The following is a 23,025-nucleotide window of genomic DNA, read 5'->3' on the forward strand; positions in this document are numbered from 1 at the left end:
TAAAATTCTCTCTTTATCTTTGGTTTTGGCAAGTTTGATTATAATATGTCTTGGTGACTTTTTTTTAAGACCTACCTTATGTGGAGTTCAATGAGCATCTTGAATAGGTATCTTCTCATCTTTCACAATATCAGGGAAGTTTTCTGCCAACAAATCTTCAACAATTCTCTCTGTATTTTCTTTTATCCCTCCCTGTTCTGTCACTGCAATTACTCGTAAGTTATTTCTCTTGATAGAGTCTCATATGATTCTTAGAGTTTCTTCACTTTTTTAAATTCTTTTATCTGACTTTTCTTCAAATATATTGATGCCAAGTGCTTTATCTTCAAGCTCACCAATTCTGCCTTCCACTTGCTCAGTTGTGCTTCTCTGACTTTTTGCTGAGTTGTCTATTTCTGTAATTTTATTGTTAATCTTCTGAATTTCTTATGGCTTTCTCTCTATGGATTCTTGCATCTTATTAAATTTTTCATTATGTTCTTATATATCCTTTTCAATTTCTTCATCTGCTTTATCTGTGTGTTCCTTGGCTTGTTCTGTGTCTTGCCTGTTCTCCTTCCTGATCTCGTTCCTGATGTCTTGAAGAGTTCTGCATCTGGTAATTCCAGGAAGGCATGTTCATCCAGAAGATCTCTTCATTCTTCGTTTTGGGAGCTTGTTGAAGGATCATGGTCTGCTTCTTTGTGTGACTTGATGTTGACTGTTGTCTCCAGCCATCTATAAGCTATAGCACTAGTTTTTATTTTACATTTGCTTACTGTATCCTAGCTTCTTTCTTTGTTTTGTTTTGATATGCCCAAATAGGTTGCTTGAGTGTGCTAACTTGATTATTTTTGCCTTTGAAGCTCTAATGTCCTGTCACCAGATGGCTAGAGCTGTTATCAGGTGTATCAGCCTAGGAGTCCATTCACTTTTCTTGTATGGATTCAGCTCACATATCCAGGTAGTTGGTCAGCCAGTGTGGGGTACAGGCTCTGTCCTACGGTCTTAGAGGGGCAGGGATGTTTGGTGTAGGTACCAGTATCTTGTTGTAGCAGGGGGCCACGCTCTGAACAATGCAGGAGGCTGACGACTGTCTCCTGATTGTCTGTGAGGAAAACATGTCCCTGTTCCCTAGAGCTCAGAGGCAGATGAGTTCTGCAGACAGACCATGGGCATCCAGTGCTTTTGGTTGTAAGGATTGGGAGGTATCAGTTATCCTTGGGCCTCTGTTACAGGTGGCTGTGTGACCTGAGTGGAGCCACCAGTCCTTAGGCCCCTCACGTGGGTGGGTGAGGACCTTGTTTAATAGGCAAAACAGTATCCAAAATCCACTTCTGTGCCTCACAGCTGAAACAGAGCCTGTTTTCCTGAAAAGGGCCCACACAGGTCCGTGCAAGGGGGAAAGGTATTCAAAGTCTATGGACTGTTTATACCTGGACAGTATCCACTTCTGGCCTGAGCTCTCCAGGTTAGTGGAGCTGACAGATTATCTTTTCCCCCAGTTGTGAATTTATTCCTTCTCCAAGGCCGGGACAATGGCTCAGGTCACTCAGCAGGACCTATCTCAGGCCTGGGGAAAATAACAGCCACTGAAGCTAGGGGGCTGGGGAGTACAGTAAAATATATGCAAGTACTTAGCTTTTGCAGAGAGCGCCGTTCTCCTCTGGTTCCGGAGCTGTGTGTAGGCTGTGCAGCTGGCTCTTTCTCCCTGAGGACGCTGTGGCTGAATGCTACCACCAGTCTGCTGCAGTTGCTCCCAGGAATGGTTTGTGAGGGTTCCCGGCGATTCAGGTGCGACAACTCCTCTCCGCTTTTGAACTGTCTCTTCCTCCCCCTGCCGCTCAGTCCATTTTCTAACTTTGGCTTTCATGTTCAGGATTCCTAGCTTGTCATAAATATAATCGTTTCACTTGTTGTTGTGGGTCTTTGTTGTAAGAGGGAGCACCGGAAGCATCTGACTACTCCACCATCTTGGCCCTGCCTCTCTGTAATTTCTTAAAATGACTAACTTGATATTGAAAAAGCTGAAGTGTTATGAATATGTAAGTAACCCCATCCATCAGTAATGTTTTTCCTGTTCAAATACTGTTGCCATAAACATTTAAAGTTTTTATGTCTTAATGGTTTCACAGTATATTGCCATTGCTTGCTTGGTGTGCTTTAATTTATTTTACTCTTTGTTTTCTTCATGATTTTGACTACCAAAATGGGGCAAGGGGTTGGGGAACCAAGCAGATTAAAAAGGCTTTTTAAAACCTAGTAGGGAACAGATGTAAATTCTTTAAAGTAACCACTTCATCCAGCCCCTGAAATAGAATCCTAAAAATACCGTTGGCCTACATTCTGACTTAGGAAAGAATATAAGATTTTTTCCTCTTGTTATTAACTGTATAAAACATGAAGGAATAGTATGCCAAGAAGAAATGGTTCAACTTACTCTTTTCCTGCAGGAGCTTGTTAATTTTTTCTTTAACCCCTCTTGGTTGTAAAAAGGACTCCTGGTGGTGCAGTGGTTAATAGCTGTGCTACTAACCAAATGGTGGGCAGTTTGAGTCCACCAATGGCTCCTTGGAAACCCTATGGGGCAGTTCTGCTCTGTCCTGTAGGGTCACTATGAGCCAGAATTGACTCGACAGCAACTGGTTTGGGTTTTGGTTATAAAAAACAGTGGGAGTTGCAGGGGAGATAGAAAATTGTGCTTTTTTTAAAAAAAGAAAAAGAGGAGGATGTGGCAATTCCAATAGTATTGCACAGAAATTTAATTTGTGACAAATTAATGTTGAAGGGTGGAAACCTGTGTTAATAGGTGAGTGGTTAAAAAAAACTGAAGTACATGTAGACTGTGACATACTATGCAGTTGTTAAAAAAGTACTGGTATGTTCAGATATGAAATGAGAGACAAAAATCTTTTTAAGGAAAGGAGAGTGCTGGATGTGATTAGGATGCTGTCTTTCAAGTGAAAAATAAGAAGGTAAAACCATTTATTCATACTTGCTGTATATGTGTCAAACTCTGGATTAATATGTAAGAAACTAAAAAAAATTATTTGTGAGAAGGGCCTTGATGATGGAAAACTGAATAGATGTGGGAAAAAGGGTGGGAGGAAAACTTTTTGCAGAATACCATGTTTTATATTTATGTGTGTGTGTAAGAAATAAATTATGCATATGAAATATGTATGTACATTTATATATGCAAATTATGTGTATATAATAAACATGTATTGTATGTAATAGGGGCCCTGGTGGTGCAGTGGTTAAGAGTTAGACTGCTAAACAAAAGTTTAGCAGTTTGAATCCACCAGCGACTCCATGAAAACCCTGTGGGGTTTCTATTCTGTCCTATATGGAGTCCAAATTGACTTCACAGCAGTGGTTTTTATTATATATAATTTTAAAAAAATTACATAATATAATATGTGGGTAAGAAATGAACTATATATAAATATACATGCATGTGTGTGCATATATATATATATTTCTTACATTAATATATTATCTATTCAAAAAATTGAATTACCAACTCAAGAGTGAGAGGTAGCAGAATATAGTGTTATAAATGCAGATTTCTTAGTGAATCATGGCTTTGCCACGTACCACTTGCGTGAGATTTTGGTCAAGTTCCCTCTCTGTTCCTTAGTTTTCTCATCTATAAAGTTAATTTGTAAAGCGCTTAAAACAGTATCTGTTGTTATTAGTAGTAGGAGTATTAAAGACCAGTAATTCTCATTTTGACTTCCAAGTGTCTAATTTTTTGTCACATTTTTAGAATCATTTGAAACAGCTAATGCCCTCTTTTGTCTTTATAATGTTTTAACTGGACCAAAAACCAAAACTCATTGCCAACAAGTCAGTTCCAACTCATAGCAACTCCGCATGTTTTAACTGAAGTGGCTGATAAATGCATGTGGAGTTTGGGCCTCTTTGTCTCTCTTAGTCATTAAGATCTTGTGCTCTGAAGTAGGCAGACTTAGGTTCAAATTCCCCACCCCAGGACTTCTCAGTGGTATGTTCTTTGTGTTCTTTGTTAGGTACTGTTAGAGATGCAAAGCCGTTTGAGTTGAATAGGTTGCCTTGATGGGGTTAGGCACTGTTCAGAAGTATTGATTGAAGATACTATATTCCAGAAGACCAGGAAGGGAGCTCATTAAGTCATTCTTTCATTTTTGTTTTAATGTGTCTGGTCTAACTCCATGTTCAGGCTGATCCAGTTTTATGTCAGCTGTTCTTGTGTTACTGGAACAGTCTGGAGAACCACAGATTGAAATGAGCTGGTGGGGTTCTGCACCTTGGAACTATCCAGGACAAGTTTGGGATGAAAACCAAACATCTGGCTTCATTCAACAGTTAATGATCCTCTGAACTGAGGATGATATGTCCAGATTATCCTATGAGGTTTGGTCTAATATGGCAGATGTAGACTGTAGTCAGAGTTGTTTCTTGGCTTTTTTTATTCCTTGTTGTCCCATGGGTCTATTACTTTGGACAACATATAGTAAATTAAAAGTTGGGCAATGAGACCCAATCACCATCTACACCTGTCCTTCAAGCAGGTTTCAGTAGTAGGGGTGATCACTATGATCTTTCTGAAGGCTGGACAAGACACACGCGCATGTAAAGTACCTGAGTGTGCGTAGGGACAAGGCATGTCCCAAGGAAATAAGGACCAAAACTGGCTCTTGGCCGGGAAAATAAGGTTATGCCCTAATTTCCATAATATAATTATACTCATTTTAGGGTAAATTGAGGTACAGTGGTGAAGTAGTGCAGCCTAGCAAATCCACCTAATTAGTAAAGGACAGGGCCAGGATTTGAACTCCTATTCCATCTGTGCTCTCTAATTTTAGAGTGGCACTTTAATCTATGGATCCATGGGGACTGATTATAATGTCTGAATTTTCTTTTTTAAAAAATAGTTTAAAATAGTGGGAAAGCATTACCTTAAAAAAACTAATTTTATATACTTTAGAATCTACCAGCCACTCCTTGAAAACCCTATGGAGCAGTTCTACTCTGTCCTATAGGGTCACTATGAGTCAAAATGGACTCGACGGCAGTAGTTTTGTTGTTGATGTTTTTGGCTTTTATTTGCAATTGAGTTTTTACTTTTGAAAGTTATAAAAATGTGATTGATGATGTGGCAGCATTACACCCACACTTTTCCAGAACGTCCAAAACAGTAGAAACTAAGAGGTCTTGTAGTCTGAAGCTGTTTACTTAACAGGGTATTATAATTGGGTGTGAATGTGATGGGGGTGGGCAGCTGTTTATTTAATCTGAAACAGCAAAAATCCCAGTGTTCCTTGGAGTGGCCAAAAAGTTAAGACTTACATATGCCCTGAAAATTGATAAGTGTTTTTAAATTTTAAATTATATAGAAAGTTCCAGCAAATGGAAGATACCGAGTATGCCTCAAGGCAGTGTACTGTGAGGACAGGAGCTTTATCATTGACCAGATTTGAATTGTGGCTTTGTTGTTAGGTCCCGCTGAGTTCATTTCAACTCATAGTTGACCCCATATAACACAGTAGAACTGCCCCATAGGTTTTTTTTTTGAACATTTTACTGTGGTTTAGGTGACAGTTTACAGAGCAAATTAGTTTCCCGTTCAGCAGTTTATACACAGCTTGGGTAGGGACATTGGTTGTAGTCCCCTCAATGTGTCAGCACTCTCCCGTCTTCCTCCCTGGGTTTCCATTTCCATTTCCATTCCTCCAGCTTTACTGCCCCTTCCTGCTTTCTGAACTTTGCTTTTGGGCAAATACTGCCCTTTTGGTCTGTTATGGTTGATTGTTCTCAGGTGCACCTTCCTCACGGATGTTATTGTTTGCTTTATAGGCCTGTCTGTTGTTTGGCTGAGAGGTGACTTCCAGGAGTGAGTACAGTTCCAAGTTTGAAGGGTGTCTGAGGGCCATCCATAGTCTCGGGAGTTTACCAGCAAATCTGGTCTTTTTTATGAATTTGAATTTTGTTCTACATTTTTCTCCCACTCTGTCTAAAACTTTCTATTGTGATCCGGGTCAGAGTCATGGTAGCCAGGCAGCATCTAATTCTGGCCTCAGCCTAGTGGAGGCTGTGGTTCATGTGGTCTGTTAGTCCTTTGGACTGATTGTTGCCTTCAGTCTTTGGTTTTCTTCATTCTTCCTTGGTCCGGCAGGAAGAAACCAATAGTTGTATCTTAAATGGCTGCTGGCAAGCTTTTTAAGACCCCAGGTGCTACTCATCAAGGTAGGATGTAGAACATTGTCTTTATGGACTATTTTATGCCAATTGACCTAGATGTCTCCTGGTCCTAAGCCCTCAAGTCCAGCGTTTCAGTCCCCTGAGGTGTTTGGTTATGGCTAAGAAGTTTCCGTGACTGTGCCTCCTGTGTGCTCTTTTATATACATGGACATATTTGCAGTACATAAAAATATGTATGTAGGAATGTTCACTGCCAAGCCTATATATGCTCATGGGTGTACAAACCCCATGTATGCTTGTGGGTATACTCCCATGCGCCATCCCACATCTATTCAGCTTACATACCTGCCTGTATATCTACTTGTAAATTACTGTTATTGCAGGATTGTATATGTGCACGTGTTTCCTGTTGTTGCCTATTACTCTTAGGTATCTCTCAGTGTCTTCCTTTGCCTGTTCATGTTGTGCTGATTTACCCCATATTGTATACTGTCTTTCTCTTCAACAAAGTTAATACACATCTACTATCTAGTGATTTTCCTTACCTCACCCTCCCATCCCTGGTAACCATTGTCAAAGAATGTTTCTTCTGTGTGTAAACCTTTTCTTGAATTTTTTTTGTAATAGTGGTCTCATGCAATATTTGTCCTTTTGTAATTGCCTTATTTAGCTCAGCATAATGTCCTCCAGGTTCATCTGTGTTGTAAGATGTTTCGTGGATTCATCACTGTTTTTTAACATTGGGTAATATTCCATTGTGTGTATGTACCACAGTTTGTTTATCCATTCATCCACCCATGGACACTTAGGTTGTTTCCATCTTTTTGCTATTGAGAATGTAATGCTGCAGTGAACATGGGTGAGTATATGTCTGTTCATGTCACAACTCTTATTTCTCTAGGATATATATACCCATAAGGTTTTCTTGGCTGTAATCTTTATGGAAGCAGATTGCCAGATCTTTGTCCCGTGGAGCTGCTGGGTGGGTTTTAACTGCCAACCTTTCAGTTAGCAGCTGAGTACTTAATCAGTGCACTACCTGTTATGTTGTCATTGAGTCAGCTTTGACTCATAGCAACCCTATAGGACTGAGTACAACTGCCCCATAGGGCTTCCAAAGCTGCAATCTTTGCAGAAGCAGACTGCCACAACTGTCTCCCGGGGAGCACTTGGTGCATTCAAACTGCCGCCCTTCCTGTTAGCAGCCAAGCGCTTAACCACTGTGCCATCAGGGCTCCTGTTGCACCACCAGGGCTCCTATATATATTGCAGTTTCAGTGAAACTTGAACTCGAATCACTGGATTCAGAGTCCAGAATTCTAACCGTTATACCGTGGAACCCCCATTGTTTAACTACTTGACCTCACACAAAGCCTTGCCTTCCTAACTGTGTCACCATAGTGTCTGCATGCTGAGATTGTTACTATCAAATGAGATGGCTCGTATGTAAGGAGCCCTGCCCAGCGCCTCCCGCCCAAGCAGGCAGGCATCTCCCTGTGTCTTCATGCTCTGTTTAGGCAGGGGACACTCAGACCGAGGCTGCTGAGCCTTTGTACAACACTCGGCATCAAGGCCTGAGCAAAGCTGCTTTTTCTAAAGATGCGTCTGATGATGCTCTATGAGTAAAGTTTTAGAAGCAAAGAAAGCCTTTTTACTCCTTTTAACAGTGGGATGCTCTTATTTGCAAAAGTATGTGTGAAAGTAATGTACATTGAATTGAAAAAAAAAAATGACAGTTCTACCAATGATTTTTAAAATACCAATGTGAAAATAGCGAGATTTAAAGCTTTTCTATAAAACTGGCTAAGGATTACTTGCAAATTCAAAGCTGAAAACAAAATGCTTAATTTTTTTTTTTTTAACTCTTACTATTACTTTTTAAATGTTTTCAGTTGCGGTGGAGCTGACTCTGGCTCTTGGTAACCCCGTGTGTGTCACAGTAGAACTGTGCTCCACAGGGTTTTCGATGGCTGATTTTTGGAAGTAGGTCACCAGGCCTTTCTTCTGAGGCACCTCTGGGTGGACCCAAACCTCCAACCTTTCACTTAGCAGCTAAGTGCGTTAACTGTTTGCACCACCCAGGGACTCCACTGAAAATGGTACTTGCCACCATTCTCTACAGACACATTTGGAAGTAGATACGGGGGCGGGGGGGGCGCCTGCTTCTTCCCTCTCTCGCCTTTCCACTATTAGTTCTTCTTCATAAACTCTTGGCCAAAAGAAAGTAAAACTAGGAATTTGATTTTTTTTTTTAAATATATTTGGACGGAGATCAAAGTTTATTAGTGGTTACCAAGGGCAGGATGAGAGAGAAGGGGAAAAGGAGACACAACACTTAAGGGACACTGAGGCTTTGTTAAGGGCGATGGAAAAATTCAGGAGCGGCTGATGGGGATGGCTGAACAACATGGTGAATGTATTTAATGTCACTGGACTGTACATGCGAAGATTGTTGAAATGGCAACTGTTCTGTTATCTAAATATTTGCCACTATAAAAAAAAAGTGGTTAAAAATATATTCGGAAGGTTATCTTTGTTTATTATTGCTTTAACTATGAAAACTTTATTATTTCATTTCCTAAAACTGAAGAAAGAGATAAGAATTTGTGCGTTTCAGAATTCAGTTCTGGGCAAACAGGTTTTAAGTCTGGATATATACCGTTCACTTAAATCAAATTTACATTTATATACCGTTCACTTAAATCAAATTTACATTTTCTGATGTTGTGAAGCCAGCTTTGTTAGTACACATGATCCTGGCTTTTATTTTGGAAGATGGGAGACTAGAGGATTAAGGCAGATTTGAGTGTTGGGATAATGTTTGACTCCCTGTGTTCTGTATGCTCACCAGTCAAATTGCTCCAGATCTGAATGTTACTATGGTAATACTAGCAAAAGCTTGAGTTCGTGGTCAGTGTAGAGTTTAGCACGGTGTCTTTGGGGTGATAGATGGATCCGTTATTTTCGGAACCGATACATTGTGCCAGTATCGACATACTGTGGCTCTGTAAGGGTTTCTGGTGGTGCGGAATTGCCGCTGCCTGTCAGAATTTGACCCAGATAATTGGTGTCTGGGAAGAAGATCTGTCTCTTTCACCATGCTGTAAATAGTAGACACGATTACACCCGAGGGACTGTAGAATCTGCTGAAAGGAGCACCGTTCTGGGCTTTAATTAAAAATAAAAGCAACATTATTTTAGCTACCATTTATTGAATCGGGCTTTTGTCCCAGGCACCGTGCAAGGGGCATTAATACATTATCCCTAATGCATTTAAATGGAAGTTATTTCCAGAGTGTCACCACTTGCAGTGTGGGTGGGTGATCTTAAATAGAGCACTTGGATTCTCTGGACGGAGATGCCCACCACTTTAAAACAGGGATGGCCTCCCCCTCATGTTTGGAAGAAGAGCTCTGAGCTCTGCAAGATTAAAGATGTTGTTGTTTGTATGGTAACCATACATTATTGACATTCTAAAGTCTAGAAGCACAGATTCAGCTTCTATCTTGGTCCTGGAAATGATTCTTTTAATGGTTAGTGAGTTCTTTTCACATATCAAATGCACAAAGCAATTCTGGATGCCTTGTAGTCATGACATACTACTCTTTTTACTTTAATGTTAAAATTTGAGAGATAGAGAGTATGTTTGTTTTTGATGGGGGTGGTGGGGGCGGTGGTAGATATTTTTTCCCCAAGGAAATGACGTTCAAGGTTTTATTAAGAGTTGCTACTTGTTGGGTGTGTGTATGGGGGAGCAGGAGTAGGAAGAATCTTAGGAATTTTTCCTTATATGTTTTTCTTCTGTTGATTTCTAGTCTTTATAACCTGGCTTCACTGGAACTGAGAGAGAATCTTCTTACGTATCTTCCTGAGTGAGTCTTTGGGGAAAATAAGAGGGAATTTTGTCTTGAGTGAATTTCCTCAAGCATTAAAAAAAAGGTGGGGGGGGGGCTAATGTTTTGTCAAAAAAAGATTCTGTGTTATTTAGAAAGTTTGGAAGATATGAATCTTCTTGTAGTAGCCCTTCCCATGCAATAGTTCACTTCCGTAACATTCAGAAGAACCTTATTTTTGAAAACTAAGTAAGGAATAGTATATATTTCTACATTTCTTAGTTCTCTCTAAGTATACTGCTTGATTGGTCTCCCCTTTTTCTCTCCTTTTTTAATAGTTCTCTTACCCAGCTACGGAGACTAGAAGAACTTGATTTAGGAAACAATGAAATATATAGTTTGGTAAGTCTGTATAGAAGGGAGATTTGAATTTAACTTGTCCTTAGTTATGATTGTAAAACATTTTAGGGAGATCTATAGGGATGCTTATAAACCTGTATTTCCACAGGTATGACTTGGGCATGTTGAAGAATGTGCTTCCTGTCACACAGGCTAAGAATTATGATTTGGGGTAGAGGGCAGTATTGGTCAGGTATAGGTAGAAACAAGAACTGGCGTTCCTGGGGAAAGTAGGAGATACTTTTAAGAAGGGGAGCTAGATACTGAAGAAGTACCAGCAACCTTCTGCTGCAGTGTCCAGGTACTAACTGGTGAATTAGGACTCTTTCTTAATGGGAGATTGAAAATTAGGTCTTTGTTACCCTAACATTATTTTTATTGTTTTAGCCAGAATCAATCGGAGCTCTCGTACATCTAAAGGATCTCTGGTTGGATGGAAATCAACTGTCAGAATTACCTCAGGTAAGTGGTAATTTCATGTCTTTCCCAAAACATAAAACAGCAACAACAGTAAACCTCATGTATTCCTTGCTGCTACGTTGAGTTTAATAGAAGTCGTTTTGCAAACCGAAAACATTGATTAGAAAAATATGTTGAGCATTCATCTTTCTACATTGCCATAGAAAAATTGAAAACTTAAGCCCACCATTCCTAAGATAACAAATATATCCTTTAGTTTGTGAAGTCTGTATTTTGCCACCCATATAGCTTACCTCAAGCCCAGCAGATTATAAAGTGCCAGGATCCAGTATTCTGACAGAATACATTTCTGTCACCCTTTGTGATGGGCCAGATGCTCTGGAAAATTTTAGCTACATTTTGCCCTATAATAGTTAATGTAAAAACAATGTTAACAGCTTTTCTTTTATACATTGTTTTATCCAGTATTGCTTATGGTTTAGCTGGCATGCCATGGTGTTCAGGTTTTTCCTCCTGTTACCAAGTATGGGAACTGTGTTCCAAATGGAGTCTTGTACAGACTTCTGAGTGCACAGACATCTTGTGAAATCCTAGTAAACAGGCCCGCTTTCTTTCTGGTAACCAGAGAGAGAAATCCGAAAAACAAAACAAAATCTCCAAATGAACGTTCTGTGTTTCCTGGCCCCGTAATTTTGTTTTACTCTAACTTTTACGGAATTTTATTCTTTGGTATATCTTACAGCCAGTCTTTAAAGTCAGCATACATTTCATACTCTAGGTGTTTATATTTTAAAGCGACTCAGATGCTATCTCTGCCCACCATGTAAACCAGCTGTGATGGGCCTGTGCGCTGTAGGTAGGGAATGCCATTATCAACAAAGGGAAGTGTAACGCCAGAAGAAAGTCCTTAAGTAAAATTTATATTGTAGTTATAGCACTGAGGTTACTATGAAATTATTGGTACTACCAGAACTAAGGAACTAATTTGAGTCTTATTTCTGAGGTCTTAGCTGTACTAAAGAAGTCCCTGGGTAGCACAAGTAGTTAAGTGCTTTAACCGAAAGACTAGAGATTCAAATCCACCCAGAGTCACCTAGGAATAAGGTCCTGGTGATCTGTTTCCAAAAGGCACAGCATTGAAAACTCTATGGAGCAATTCTGCTTTGACACACATGGGGTCGCTGTGAGTCAGAATTGACTCCATGGAAACTAGTTTGATTTTTTTGACTTTGCACTTGGGAAAAGGAGATCAGCAATAGCTATGGGTGTGGGTTTGATGAATACTTAGATTTCTGTAAGTAAATATATGGGAAGTCCTGATGGAGAGAACCCTAGTTACTTTAGGGTTCGAACACAGGGGATTAAAAAATACCATGAAGCTCTCAGGAGAGTAATAAAACCCCAGCTATGGGACATAAAGGAGGGAGAGTATATGTATATACAGACGTGGGCAAATGACTATGTGCAGAAGGCCACATCCTAAAATACGGAAAGTAAAGCTCCAAGGATCATGTTATAAATGGTTACTTAAAAATCTCATTTACCTGAAAGGGGTCTCCCTTGTATTAAACTAGGACTAAACAAACCAGAAACTCTCAAGTGATCAGAATAATTTCCCTGTCCTCCAATTGGTGTGAGAAGTAAAGACATTGTTAAAGTGAATTAATGAAAAGTAGAACAACTTCAGGGGTTAGTCCTGAAATGTAGTCTGGTTTCCTATAGACAGGAAACACCAGGCTGAGATCATAGAGTGCATATTAGGTAGGAGACAGACTGCAAAGAATTGATCAGACCAAATTATGCTGTTACTGCTAGGTGCCGTTGAGTCAGTTCCGAGTCCTGGTGACCCTGTGTACAACAGAATGAAACACTACCTGGTCCTACGCCACCCTTGTTATGCTTGAGCCCATTGTTTTAGCTACTGTGTCAATTCATCTCCTTGAAGGTCCTCCTCTATTTTTGTTGACCCTCTACTTTACCAAGCGTGATGTCCTTCTCCAGGGACTGGTCCCTCCTTATAACATGTCCAAAGTATGTGAGACGAAGTCTCACCATCCTTGCTTCTAAGGGGCATTCTGGCTGTACTTCTTCCAAGACAGATTCATTCATTCTTCTGGCAGTCCATGGTATATTCAGAATTCTTTGCCAACACCATAATGCAAAGGCGTCAATTCTTCTTTGGCTTTTCTTACTCATTGTCCATATTTCCCATGCATATGAGGTGGTTAAAGATACTATGGCTTGGGGCAGGCGCACCTTAGTCCTCAGAGTGACGTCTTTGCTTTTCAACACTTTAAAGAGGTCTTTTGCAGCAGAGTTGCCCAATGCAATATGTCGTTTGATTTCTTAACTGCTGCTTTTTATGGGTATTGATTGTGGATCCAAGTAAAATGGAATCCATGACAACTTCAAATTAAATTTGTAATCCTGTAGATGTCAGGGAGTCCCCGATGTGTTTTGAGTAGAGAAGAGGTATGATTACATGACTAGATCTGTGTCTTTAGGAGGAACATTAACAAGCACAGTTTCTAGAATGGACTTGGGAAGAGAGGGTCAAGACCCAGAGTCCAAGAGGCTAAGCTAACAGTCCTGATAAGAGGGTAGTGAGAGTAGGAATTTAAATAGGGGCAATGCGAATGGAAAGATGGAGGCAAAGACAAGACACATCTGTAAAAAACATGCATTTTGTGATTGGAAGGTAAGATAACTCTTGAATGTTAAACACACTGAGGTATTTTCCCTAGCCCTGGATAGATTATTTTCTTCCTAAGTAGCACGCTCGTCTTTTCTGTTGATACTAAAGATATCTATGGGTATCTGAACGCTCCAGTTTTGCCAAGGAGCAATTGCATTGACATTTGTGGTAATGAGCATTACCTTGTCAGGGGAGAAATATAAAGTAGTTGGCGGTTTCTTACCAGAGACAATCTCAGGGCCATCCTGAAATGTAAGCTGCTTACTAGTGATTGATTCCAAACTTGGCGAACTGGATTCTAGCCTTCCTTTCCCCTAATTGTTTGACCTTGAAGTCATCTGTTCTCACTTGGCACCAATCTCCTTGTCTATTACATGAAAACGATTCTTTGCCTGCCTGAAGGTGGAGGGCTTGGCGTCCCTCCTAGCTCCGCGTCTATGATTCATGTAGTTTCCCAGCTCCGTTGGAAGGGGCGGGGAGGGGAGGGTGGTCTGTGAATTTTCACCAGCTTTCACATTTAGATAACACACTGAAGAATACATTCTTGGGACTACTTTGGGATTTGGTTGCAAAAAATCACTACAACAAATTCCTCTCTACTATGTCAGGTTGAAACATGAGTCTCCTTTTCTCTACCGCTGATGTAGGAAATAGGAAATCTGAAGAGCCTACTGTGCTTGGATGTCTCAGAAAACAGGTTGGAAAGACTTCCTGAAGAAATCAGTGGCCTGACTTCATTAACAGATTTAGTCATTTCCCAGAACTTGTTAGAAACAATTCCTGATGGCATCGGTAAGTACTGAAAATAACTAACTCCTTCAAGACACCGGCAGCTGTCGCAAGCATTTGGAGCACACTCGATCCTTTCATTACCACCCCCAGGTGCTGGGGATGTAGCTCCTTAAAAGTCTTCTTGTTTGTTGGCTTTTAAAGAAGGAAAGCAAAGAATAACTAATAAAAGTTAAGTTTCTCTGAATGCAAATATTCCTGTTGTCCTGGTTAAGCAGCAATTACAGGAATTTTTACTTATAGGCGTTGACTCATATCTCCTTCATCTGTATCTTTTCTCAATGATTTCAGCAGAGGTTAAGCCCATATAATAGAATGTGTTTAAAGCATCTGAGCAATCTCTAAGAAATTTCTCATTCAGCATCCTAAGTGGTTTATGAGAAAATAACTTTGATTTATTGCGTAAGGGGCTGTTAAAGGAAACGTGGTGTTGAACTGAGCCTTTTCTAATACATCGAGGGCAGTCCTTTACCTTAACCACTTTATGCTATTTCCTTTAAAAATATCAGTCCCAACCACTTCCCTTACTGTAAAGGAACTCAGTCCGGTGTGAGAAAATAAACTCAAACAGAAGAGGGAAAAACAGACATGGACTGGCAGTTCCACCTTAGCAAAGCCACTTGGGAATTGTAAGAGACTATCTTTAACCCTATAGTTGTTATAGGATTGCTGTCTTTGACCATCATTTATCTTTTATTCAAAACATCAGAGGAAGTGTTTGAAAGATTTTCAGTAGCTGGAAAAGTTGTATGAGAGAGGACCACTTCCTTTCTAGTATCTTGTCGAAATATAAGTGATAACTGATAACAGCAACTCAGTAGGAATATAGACATTGCCTTTTGGTTATGGCCGGTTGCGATGTTGGTGGAAACTTTGACTCTATGTAGAAATGTTCGGTGAGAATCAAAGGTGGCACCTGAAAGCAGTTGTAGAATCTGAGGATATTTTGCTTGGACTAGGAAGAGGTAGGAGGCATGAGATGATTGACTTTGAAGCATTTGAAGGGCAGTGGTTAAGCACTCATCTGATAACCGAAAGATCAGTGGTTCAAACACACCAGCTGCTCCATGGGAGAAAGGTGTGGCCATCTGCTTCCTTAAAGATTTATAGCCTTGAAAACCTATGGAGCAGTTCTACTCTATCCTATAGGGTTGCTATGAGTTGGAATCAACTCGATGGTGCACAGCAACATAGTACAAATGGTCCCTGGGTAGTGCAAACAGTTTGCACTAAACTAACCTAAGGTTGGTGGTTGAAACCCACCCAGCAGCGCTACAGAATAGAGACCTGGCGATCTGCACCTGTGAAGATTACAACAAAGGATACCCTATGGAGCAGTTCTACTCTGTAATACATGGAGTCACCATGAGTTGGAATCTACTCAAAGGCAACAGGTTTGGTGGTTTGGTATGGTACAAATTGGCGGAAAAAAGAAAGAATTGTGAATTTCAATTTAAGAAAGAACTTGAAAAGCCAACAACAAAAAAAAGATGCTTGTTACAAATTAGATTCAGCTGCTTAGTGAAGCCAGATGTACTTGTCAGTACAAGTATTCAAGGAAAGGCTGGAAGACCACTTGCTGGTGGTATTGTTAGGGAGACCCATCTTCTGTTAGGGTGAGATGTTTCAACTCTGAGTGCTAATGTGTCTACTGAGAGTGAGGGCAGGTGAAAACCCTTCAGGGACAGGTTATTGATTATGCAAAATGGGATTTAAGTAACATTTATTTCTTCTGCCTCGCCCTGTGGCCGCACATGAGGCAAGATAATCCTTTCAGTGGAACATGTCCCGTTCTCCAGCTTTAGGTCCCTGTTCAGATATAGACTGCTTTCTGACTTTACTGGAAAAAGTGTCCTCATACCAGCAGCTGCTCTCAGGGGATAATGAAGGATGTCTGCTCTGTCGGTCGGTCCTTTGACTCAGAGTTGAAAGTAAGAATCCACTGAGGGATTTAGGATTCCCTTCACTCAGTGGGGACACTGAGAAGGCTTCAGTAAAGCTCATCCTTCATCTCTATAGCCTCTGGGCATCACAGTATTCCTGTCCTGCATGAAATAGATTCAGCTTTTAGTGTAGCTTTTCAAATATTCTTATCCTGGATATACACAAATATTCCACTATAGGGATTTTCTGTGAGTCATTTTTATTAATAGATGCTATATGAAACTACAGTTTATTGTTTTTAGTAAGGGTAATTCTTGGAGTAAGATAGAAGTCTCTCTTCTCTCTCATCCATACATGAAGTATCTCCTGGTCTTCCTTAAAGATCCAGTAAGAGCTAGCTCTTTGTTTTTCTTTTCTGGCTTCGCTATTATGATATTTTTAGGTAATGCTTTTTAAAATGATTTGCTACTAGTTGCTGACTGTTTTTGATGTTCTGAACAAATTATCTTAACTTTTAGTGATCTAAATAAGCATGATAATAGTTTCATAACTTAAAAAGCTGACTGAGGAAAAAATAACTGTAAAACCAAGCAAAACAAAAGAATAGCAGATATGAAATACCAAGTGATGGTTAGGGAAAGTTGTGGCTAATGAGTTTAAATAACACTTTTACAGGAAAACTAAAGAAACTGTCGATCTTGAAGGTGGATCAGAACAGACTCACACAGTTGCCTGAAGCAACTGGAGATTGTGAAAGCCTCACGGAATTGGTTCTGACAGAAAATCGGCTCCTGGTGAGTGTGGTTTACACATGCAAATGGACATTTATCCTGTAGATTCTATACAGAAAGGGCTTGCCAGGGTGGCTTTCCCTATTTATAATTTGGGTGGACTAAATGGAGATTGTTGTTCCTCTCTCTTAGTTATCTTGTGTCTACTATTTCTTCTTTAGTTTACTCTCCAACCTTTCTCTTTTCTCCACCGTCATTTTTGTCACCTTATTTATTTCCCTGCCTTCTTCTTTTTCCTCATTCTGTGCTTCTTTAGAAAAAGGATAAGTAGCTCCCTTTAGGTGAAAAGAGTTAAAAAAAAAAAAAAAAAAAGGGCAGCAAGAGTCGGTCAAGGAAACGGAGGTGGTGGGGTAGCCCAGCACTGTCTCTCCTCTTGTAGCCCAGGTAGCCATCGTCTGGCAAGTGTGGTAGAAGTTACCTTATCTTCCTGTCCTAGTTTGTGGTTTTAGGCTTACAAAATAATAGTCATAAAAAAAAAAAAAAAAATTCACCCCCAGATTCCATTAGAATGTTGAAGAGTCCCACCTGGGGCCAGTCTGTTCTCCAAGGGCCCTGTCCTCCCCACACAGCCTTCTGTCTTCCCTTGGTCTCCTGAGATGTGCCTGCTCAGGACTCTGATTCCCCGCCCAGCATTCTGGCTCCCACAGTCATTGTAAGCCACCGATTGCCTGGGTCCTCGAAGGTGCAGGCAGGGAAGAGACGAATTGGGCGGGAGGGTGGGGTTACACATCCTCACTCAAGCTGAAGAGCATCCATCCATTTACTCTTTAGTAGGTGTGTGTCTCTAGTCCCAGATCTGGCCCCTTGACTTCATTTCATTGAGACATACTATAATTTCAACAGAAATTCAAAATATTTAATTCTCCATCCCCTAAATGAGCTTTACAAATGTCTGATTTTATTTTGAGAAGAACCATTGCTTCTCTTGCTGGATAAGATTATGTTCTTTAAGTCCATGAAAAGATGTGCTTTAAAAACTATGAACCATGGTAAAAATACACTTTAGATTAATAATAAAAATGTTATTTTAACAGACCTTACCTAAGAGCATTGGAAAACTTAAGAAGTTGAGCAACTTGAATGCAGACAGAAATAAATTAGTGTCTTTACCAAAAGAGGTACGTGCTTTTAAAGAAATCCTGGTAATATCGACACGCAGGAGGAATAAAAAATGCCCAATACTTTAAAAGACTTACATGGTACTTTTTAAAAATGTGAACTCTCATCTGTGAGTATAAAGCTGATTTGAGGGATTATATCAAAGAATGAACATCAGTAACAGTAACGAGAGTAGTAGATGGCTCCTGATGACTGAGCAGTGTTGGCAAAGGCAGATTTGTAAGACTTTAAATGGGAGGAAGGGAGAGATCAATAATTTGGGTTTGATATACAGAGAATGGTGGCACCATTGATACCCATGTATAATTTGGGAACTCGGCAGAAGTGGATGACTTTGGGTTTGATTGTTGAGTTTAATGTGAAATTAAAATCTGTTAAAAAAAAAAATCCATTGACGTTGAGTTGATTCTGACTCATGGTGGTAATCCCATGTGTTTCAAAGAGAACTGTTCCACGGGGTTTTCAGTGGGTGTAATTTTACAGAACTAGATCTCCTTTATCCCATGGCATAGCTGAGTGAATTTGAAACGCCAACTTTTCAGTTAGTTGTCGAGCATAAACGGTTGGCGCCACCCAGTAACCTCCTGTCCCTTAGGCCATTGGAATTATAAAAGTAGATCTTGACGCGACCTTATTTCTGGGCAGAGATTTACATTGGGAAGCATTCATGTCCAGGATGAGAGTGAATGAACTATTCACAAAAACGTGCACACATACACACAGAGGAAGGTAAGTGAGAGGCTAAAGCCAGGGTCCTGGAATTTTTTGGTCAGTACTGCAAGCGGGAGAGGAAATAGTCACCATCCACTGTGGACAGTAGAGGCATTCGGGTCTGGCAGGGAGGTAAGAAGCTAACGATGGGGAGGAAGCCCGTAGCAGACTAAACCAAGGAGTGCTAGCACTTTGTTTAAAAAGGAGGCTTACTTTCTATATGGAAGCAGGAGGACTTGATTTGAGAAGGGGAATACCAAGTTTGATATTTTATTAGCAACAGAGCCTGAAACTGAATTTAAGTGTTGGAGGGGGAATGGGGGTTGGGCATTAAATGAATTGTTGGTAAGCCCCTTCCCCTTGGCCAAGGCCTCACATTAAAAGGCATATTTACTTCTGTGATATAATAACCAGACAGGTACAATTTTCTACATATTTCTTCTTCTGACCCTTTTCTAACATCTATCTGGGAATAATTTTAAAGCTTCCAGCCAGCCAGAACTTGAGGGCTTTTTTTTTTTTCATAGCACCACTTAACAGGGTGTCTGAACTTAGCTTGGCTTCCTTTTTCCTTTTCTCAACTTGGTGTTCTATCCGAATGCCCGTTTTCTTCCTGGGTTAAAATGGCCAGAGGTGACCTTCTGGCCTGTAGTATTCTTAGTCCCCACCAATGTTCTCCAATGGAACCATAAGGATATTTGTTATAAATGTGACATCTGTAATATCAACACTGGCATCTAAATGAAACTGTTTCCAGAGAAAGGCTCAAGGCTACATCTCCGTTAAACTAGGACACAGCTAATAGACTTTGCTAATCAAAACTCTAGTCTCTCAGCAGTAAACCAAAACACGAAGCTGATAGTTGAAACATTACTTTTACTCCAGCTGAATAGCACGCGTAGATGGGTAATAGGTTGGCCACATAAACACAGCCAGAGAAGTAGAGTTTATTCTGTTCTTTCCCAGCGCCATGTCTGTAGTAGGTGCTTTCCTGTGTGTTAACTTAGTGTGTCTTCCCAACAGCTTTCTGAAGTTGTGATGATTTCCTCATTTTACAGATGAGGACACAGGCCCAGTGAGAAGTTTTCTTCACCAGGACTCATGCAGTGAGGACTTGGTAGACTGGGCTTCAGAGAGAGCCCACCTACTGCTTTTTCACTGGCCAATAAATACAGTCAACTCATCTGTGTGACCTTGAGGCCAGGCAAGCCCATGGTTTGGTATAGATCCAGTTATCTTTACTTTGAACATTTTAGAAAATTATTACATTTTAGAAATCTTTTCAAGGCAAATGCCGACCAGAGCACTTTTAAGTTTAAAGTTCATTCCCAGTAAGTTTCATGCTCATTCATCCTACTACCCCACTGCACTTGCCTAGTCCTGTCTTGATTTTCTCCTACCTCTCACAGGTACACATTCTAGACAAGAGCTTGAGGAGTGTATTTTTATAAAACCATCACCATCCTTTTAGCATCAATTCTCTTTTTACTTTAGAAGAGTGAAACTTCCACTCATTGTTTCTGCGTAGAGGATTACACCTCATACGTACTGTGTGGCCACTTAAATTTACTAGAACAGCTTTTCATGATGTGAAAAGTGAAAATATTTTTAGCTTCAAAGCATTTTAGCGATCATGTTTCCTCAATTTTCTGGGAAGTGATGACTGGCTTTCTGGCACCTAGAGCTTTACAAAGGAACAAAATCTGTGCCTTTTCCTTCAGCTGTCTAATTAATGGAGCAGGGAACGTTAAGCTTTTAGGGATTGGATCTTTTCTAGCGCACCTTCCCTCCTTCTCACACGCACTCAGCTCCCAGAGGGGGAAGTGCACTAACACACGTTGCCAGTTCTGCTGTGGTTCAGTTTGGTAACCCAACATAAGTGGTTGAGTATTTGCCTCTGACCATCAGAGCCTCCCGACCTTGTATTGTACCACCAAAATATGTTATCACCACCAAGAGCCTCCCAGCTTTGCACTGCATTCATGTTGGTGTGGGCAGTGCCATGGAGCCATAAGTCTCTGTGCAGTGAGTGTGGTTGGCACTGTGACTGCCTACTTCAGTGTCCACCCGCACCTGTGTGTGTAAGTGCGCGTGCTTACCTGCTTGCTTATGTGTGTGTGTTGGCTCTGCCTCCAAGCTTGCTACCATCTGATTAATCCTGTAATGTCCCGATTGGATTCTTTTGTTTCAAAAAAATACATGACTTTCACTTGAATAATTAAGTTGCATGCATGCCCTGTCTCAACTAAGATGCTGACCAATTCAACTTATATGCCACAAGTCCATAGTCTTGTTCACTGTGCAATTCTTCCTATTTTTTGTCTTCTATTTTTTTAATTGAACATCTCCTTAGTCTGTAGCAGCATTTATTAGCAATTTTTTCTTTCTCAATGGTGAAGGGGAAAATGTACTATGTAGGTCACAATGGATTCTGTTTGTGTTTTGTGGTGTTATTTGTTGTAAGCATTTGCAAATCAATAAATGTCTCTTGTTTTCTTAATTGTTAGCTGCTTGGAAATTTAGAAAAGTCAGGTAATCTTGTTATCTTGTAAGTATTGTTCAGACCACAGTTGCATCTGTCCCATTTTGCTTCTTAAATGCATGAAGATTCAAATCGGCTGACAGTTTTGTGTGTTTTTCATTGTAAAATATTGGACATTTTCCTTTAAATTCAGTTCGTTTATTTTTAATTGACTGCATGGCCTGGAACCTCATTTTGTTTTGCGTTTGTCAGGTTATTTCTTTCCAAAGAATGCTTTTCTATAAATTATATTTTAAATTATTCAGAAATTCCAAAAGGTGTCACTTGGCAGTTTATCTGTCGTCACCAAATTGTCATTTGTTGGCACTGTTTTACCTCCAAAGGAAAGATTAGATTTGCTTTCTTTGCTAATGTGGCATGCTTCTGGTGTTTGAAGCCATTTATTTGTGTCTTTTGTTTCTCATCCTGTCGCTTAAGTATGTATGCCTGTGTGGAAAGGAGGAGCCCTGAAAACAACAACAACAACAAAAAACAGAACTCGTATTTTTGATGGAGGGGAGGAATTAGGAGACTAGACCGTGTAGGAGCAAAGCTAGGCAAGCTGTTGCTGTATGTGTGATCAGGTGTATGATGAAAGAGAGTCTGTAACTTCATAATGTTCTTTAGCCAAAACTTATTTTAAAGAACTGGGACCATACAGAATTTATGGCTGGAAGAAATTGAGCATGCATCCAAGTTTAGAGTCCAGCCTTTTGTCTCCATTAAGTCAAAATGAAAATGACCCTGACTAACCTGGCTCCTGTCCAGTCAAATGAGATAAGATCTAATTTGCAGATCGTCCACCAAAGCCTTTCCTTGGCAGGCGACCAGTAAATATTAATTCCCCATAAATATTTTTGTAATATTCAGAAATGTCTGTAGTGATGGATTTTCTTTTTGAGGATAACCTTCTGCCTTCTTATTATTACAATTTAGATTTTTTTAAGTGTAAGTTTGCCACCAGATTCTAAAATGAATTGTTGATAAATAAAACAGGTAATATAAAGTGAAGACTAAAAATATTGGTTGACCACTGGATTTCATAATGGAGAACACCCATTCTCTGAGAGAAGTCCTTCCTAAGCATGAAAAAAAAGATAAGTCATAAGTCATAAAATAAACAGTTGATACATTTGTCTACATGAAAATTAGATTTCTGATCATCAAAAAAGGTAAAGACAGCCTGGGAGCAGAAGGAATTTGCAACGTCTCTCCTTACTATTGGGAATTCTTTCACATTTTTGATAGAAGCCCCTATCGAAAAATGGGCAAACCTCTCCCCCCTGCCCCGACAAATGCCAATAAGCAATTCACAGAAGAAATAGAAATGGCTACTAATGTGAAAATTTTCAGGCTCATCAGTATTCATAAAAATGCTGATTAAAGCATTTGACCTACTAGATTGTCAGGGTTTTTAAAATAGTAATACCAAATGTTGGTGAGGATCAGGGAAGTACATATTACCATAAAAGTATCAGTTGCTGCAGCCTTTCTCAAGGAGAATATGATAATCAAAAATTTTGAAATGTGCATACCCTTTGATTCTGCAATTCCACCTCTAGGAATTTATCCTAAGAAAATAATCATGGATATGTGCTAAGAATTATACATAAGCATGTACCTCACAGCATGTATAGGAGCAGCTAATGTGTGCCAGATGCTTTGCCAAGCATGTATACAGACAGCTAACATATGCCA

At 40.0% G+C, this 23,025-nt stretch overlaps 1 protein-coding gene across 1 annotated transcript in view; it reads left to right on the forward strand.

Moving 5' to 3' along the window:
• LRRC1 (leucine rich repeat containing 1) overlaps positions 1–23,025 on the forward strand; it is a 165,573-nt gene that overhangs the window by 125,698 nt on the left and 16,850 nt on the right. The window contains exons 5-10 of the mRNA XM_049894592.1: positions 9,981–10,037; positions 10,337–10,400; positions 10,785–10,859; positions 14,160–14,304; positions 16,861–16,979; positions 18,011–18,094. Of these exons, the coding sequence (XP_049750549.1) occupies positions 9,981–10,037; positions 10,337–10,400; positions 10,785–10,859; positions 14,160–14,304; positions 16,861–16,979; positions 18,011–18,094 (544 nt within the window). The remainder of the gene's footprint in view (positions 1–9,980; positions 10,038–10,336; positions 10,401–10,784; positions 10,860–14,159; positions 14,305–16,860; positions 16,980–18,010; positions 18,095–23,025) is intronic.

This window comes from Elephas maximus, chromosome 1 (assembly GCF_024166365.1).
Source record: "Elephas maximus indicus isolate mEleMax1 chromosome 1, mEleMax1 primary haplotype, whole genome shotgun sequence".
NCBI classification, from domain to species: Eukaryota; Metazoa; Chordata; class Mammalia; order Proboscidea; family Elephantidae; genus Elephas; species Elephas maximus.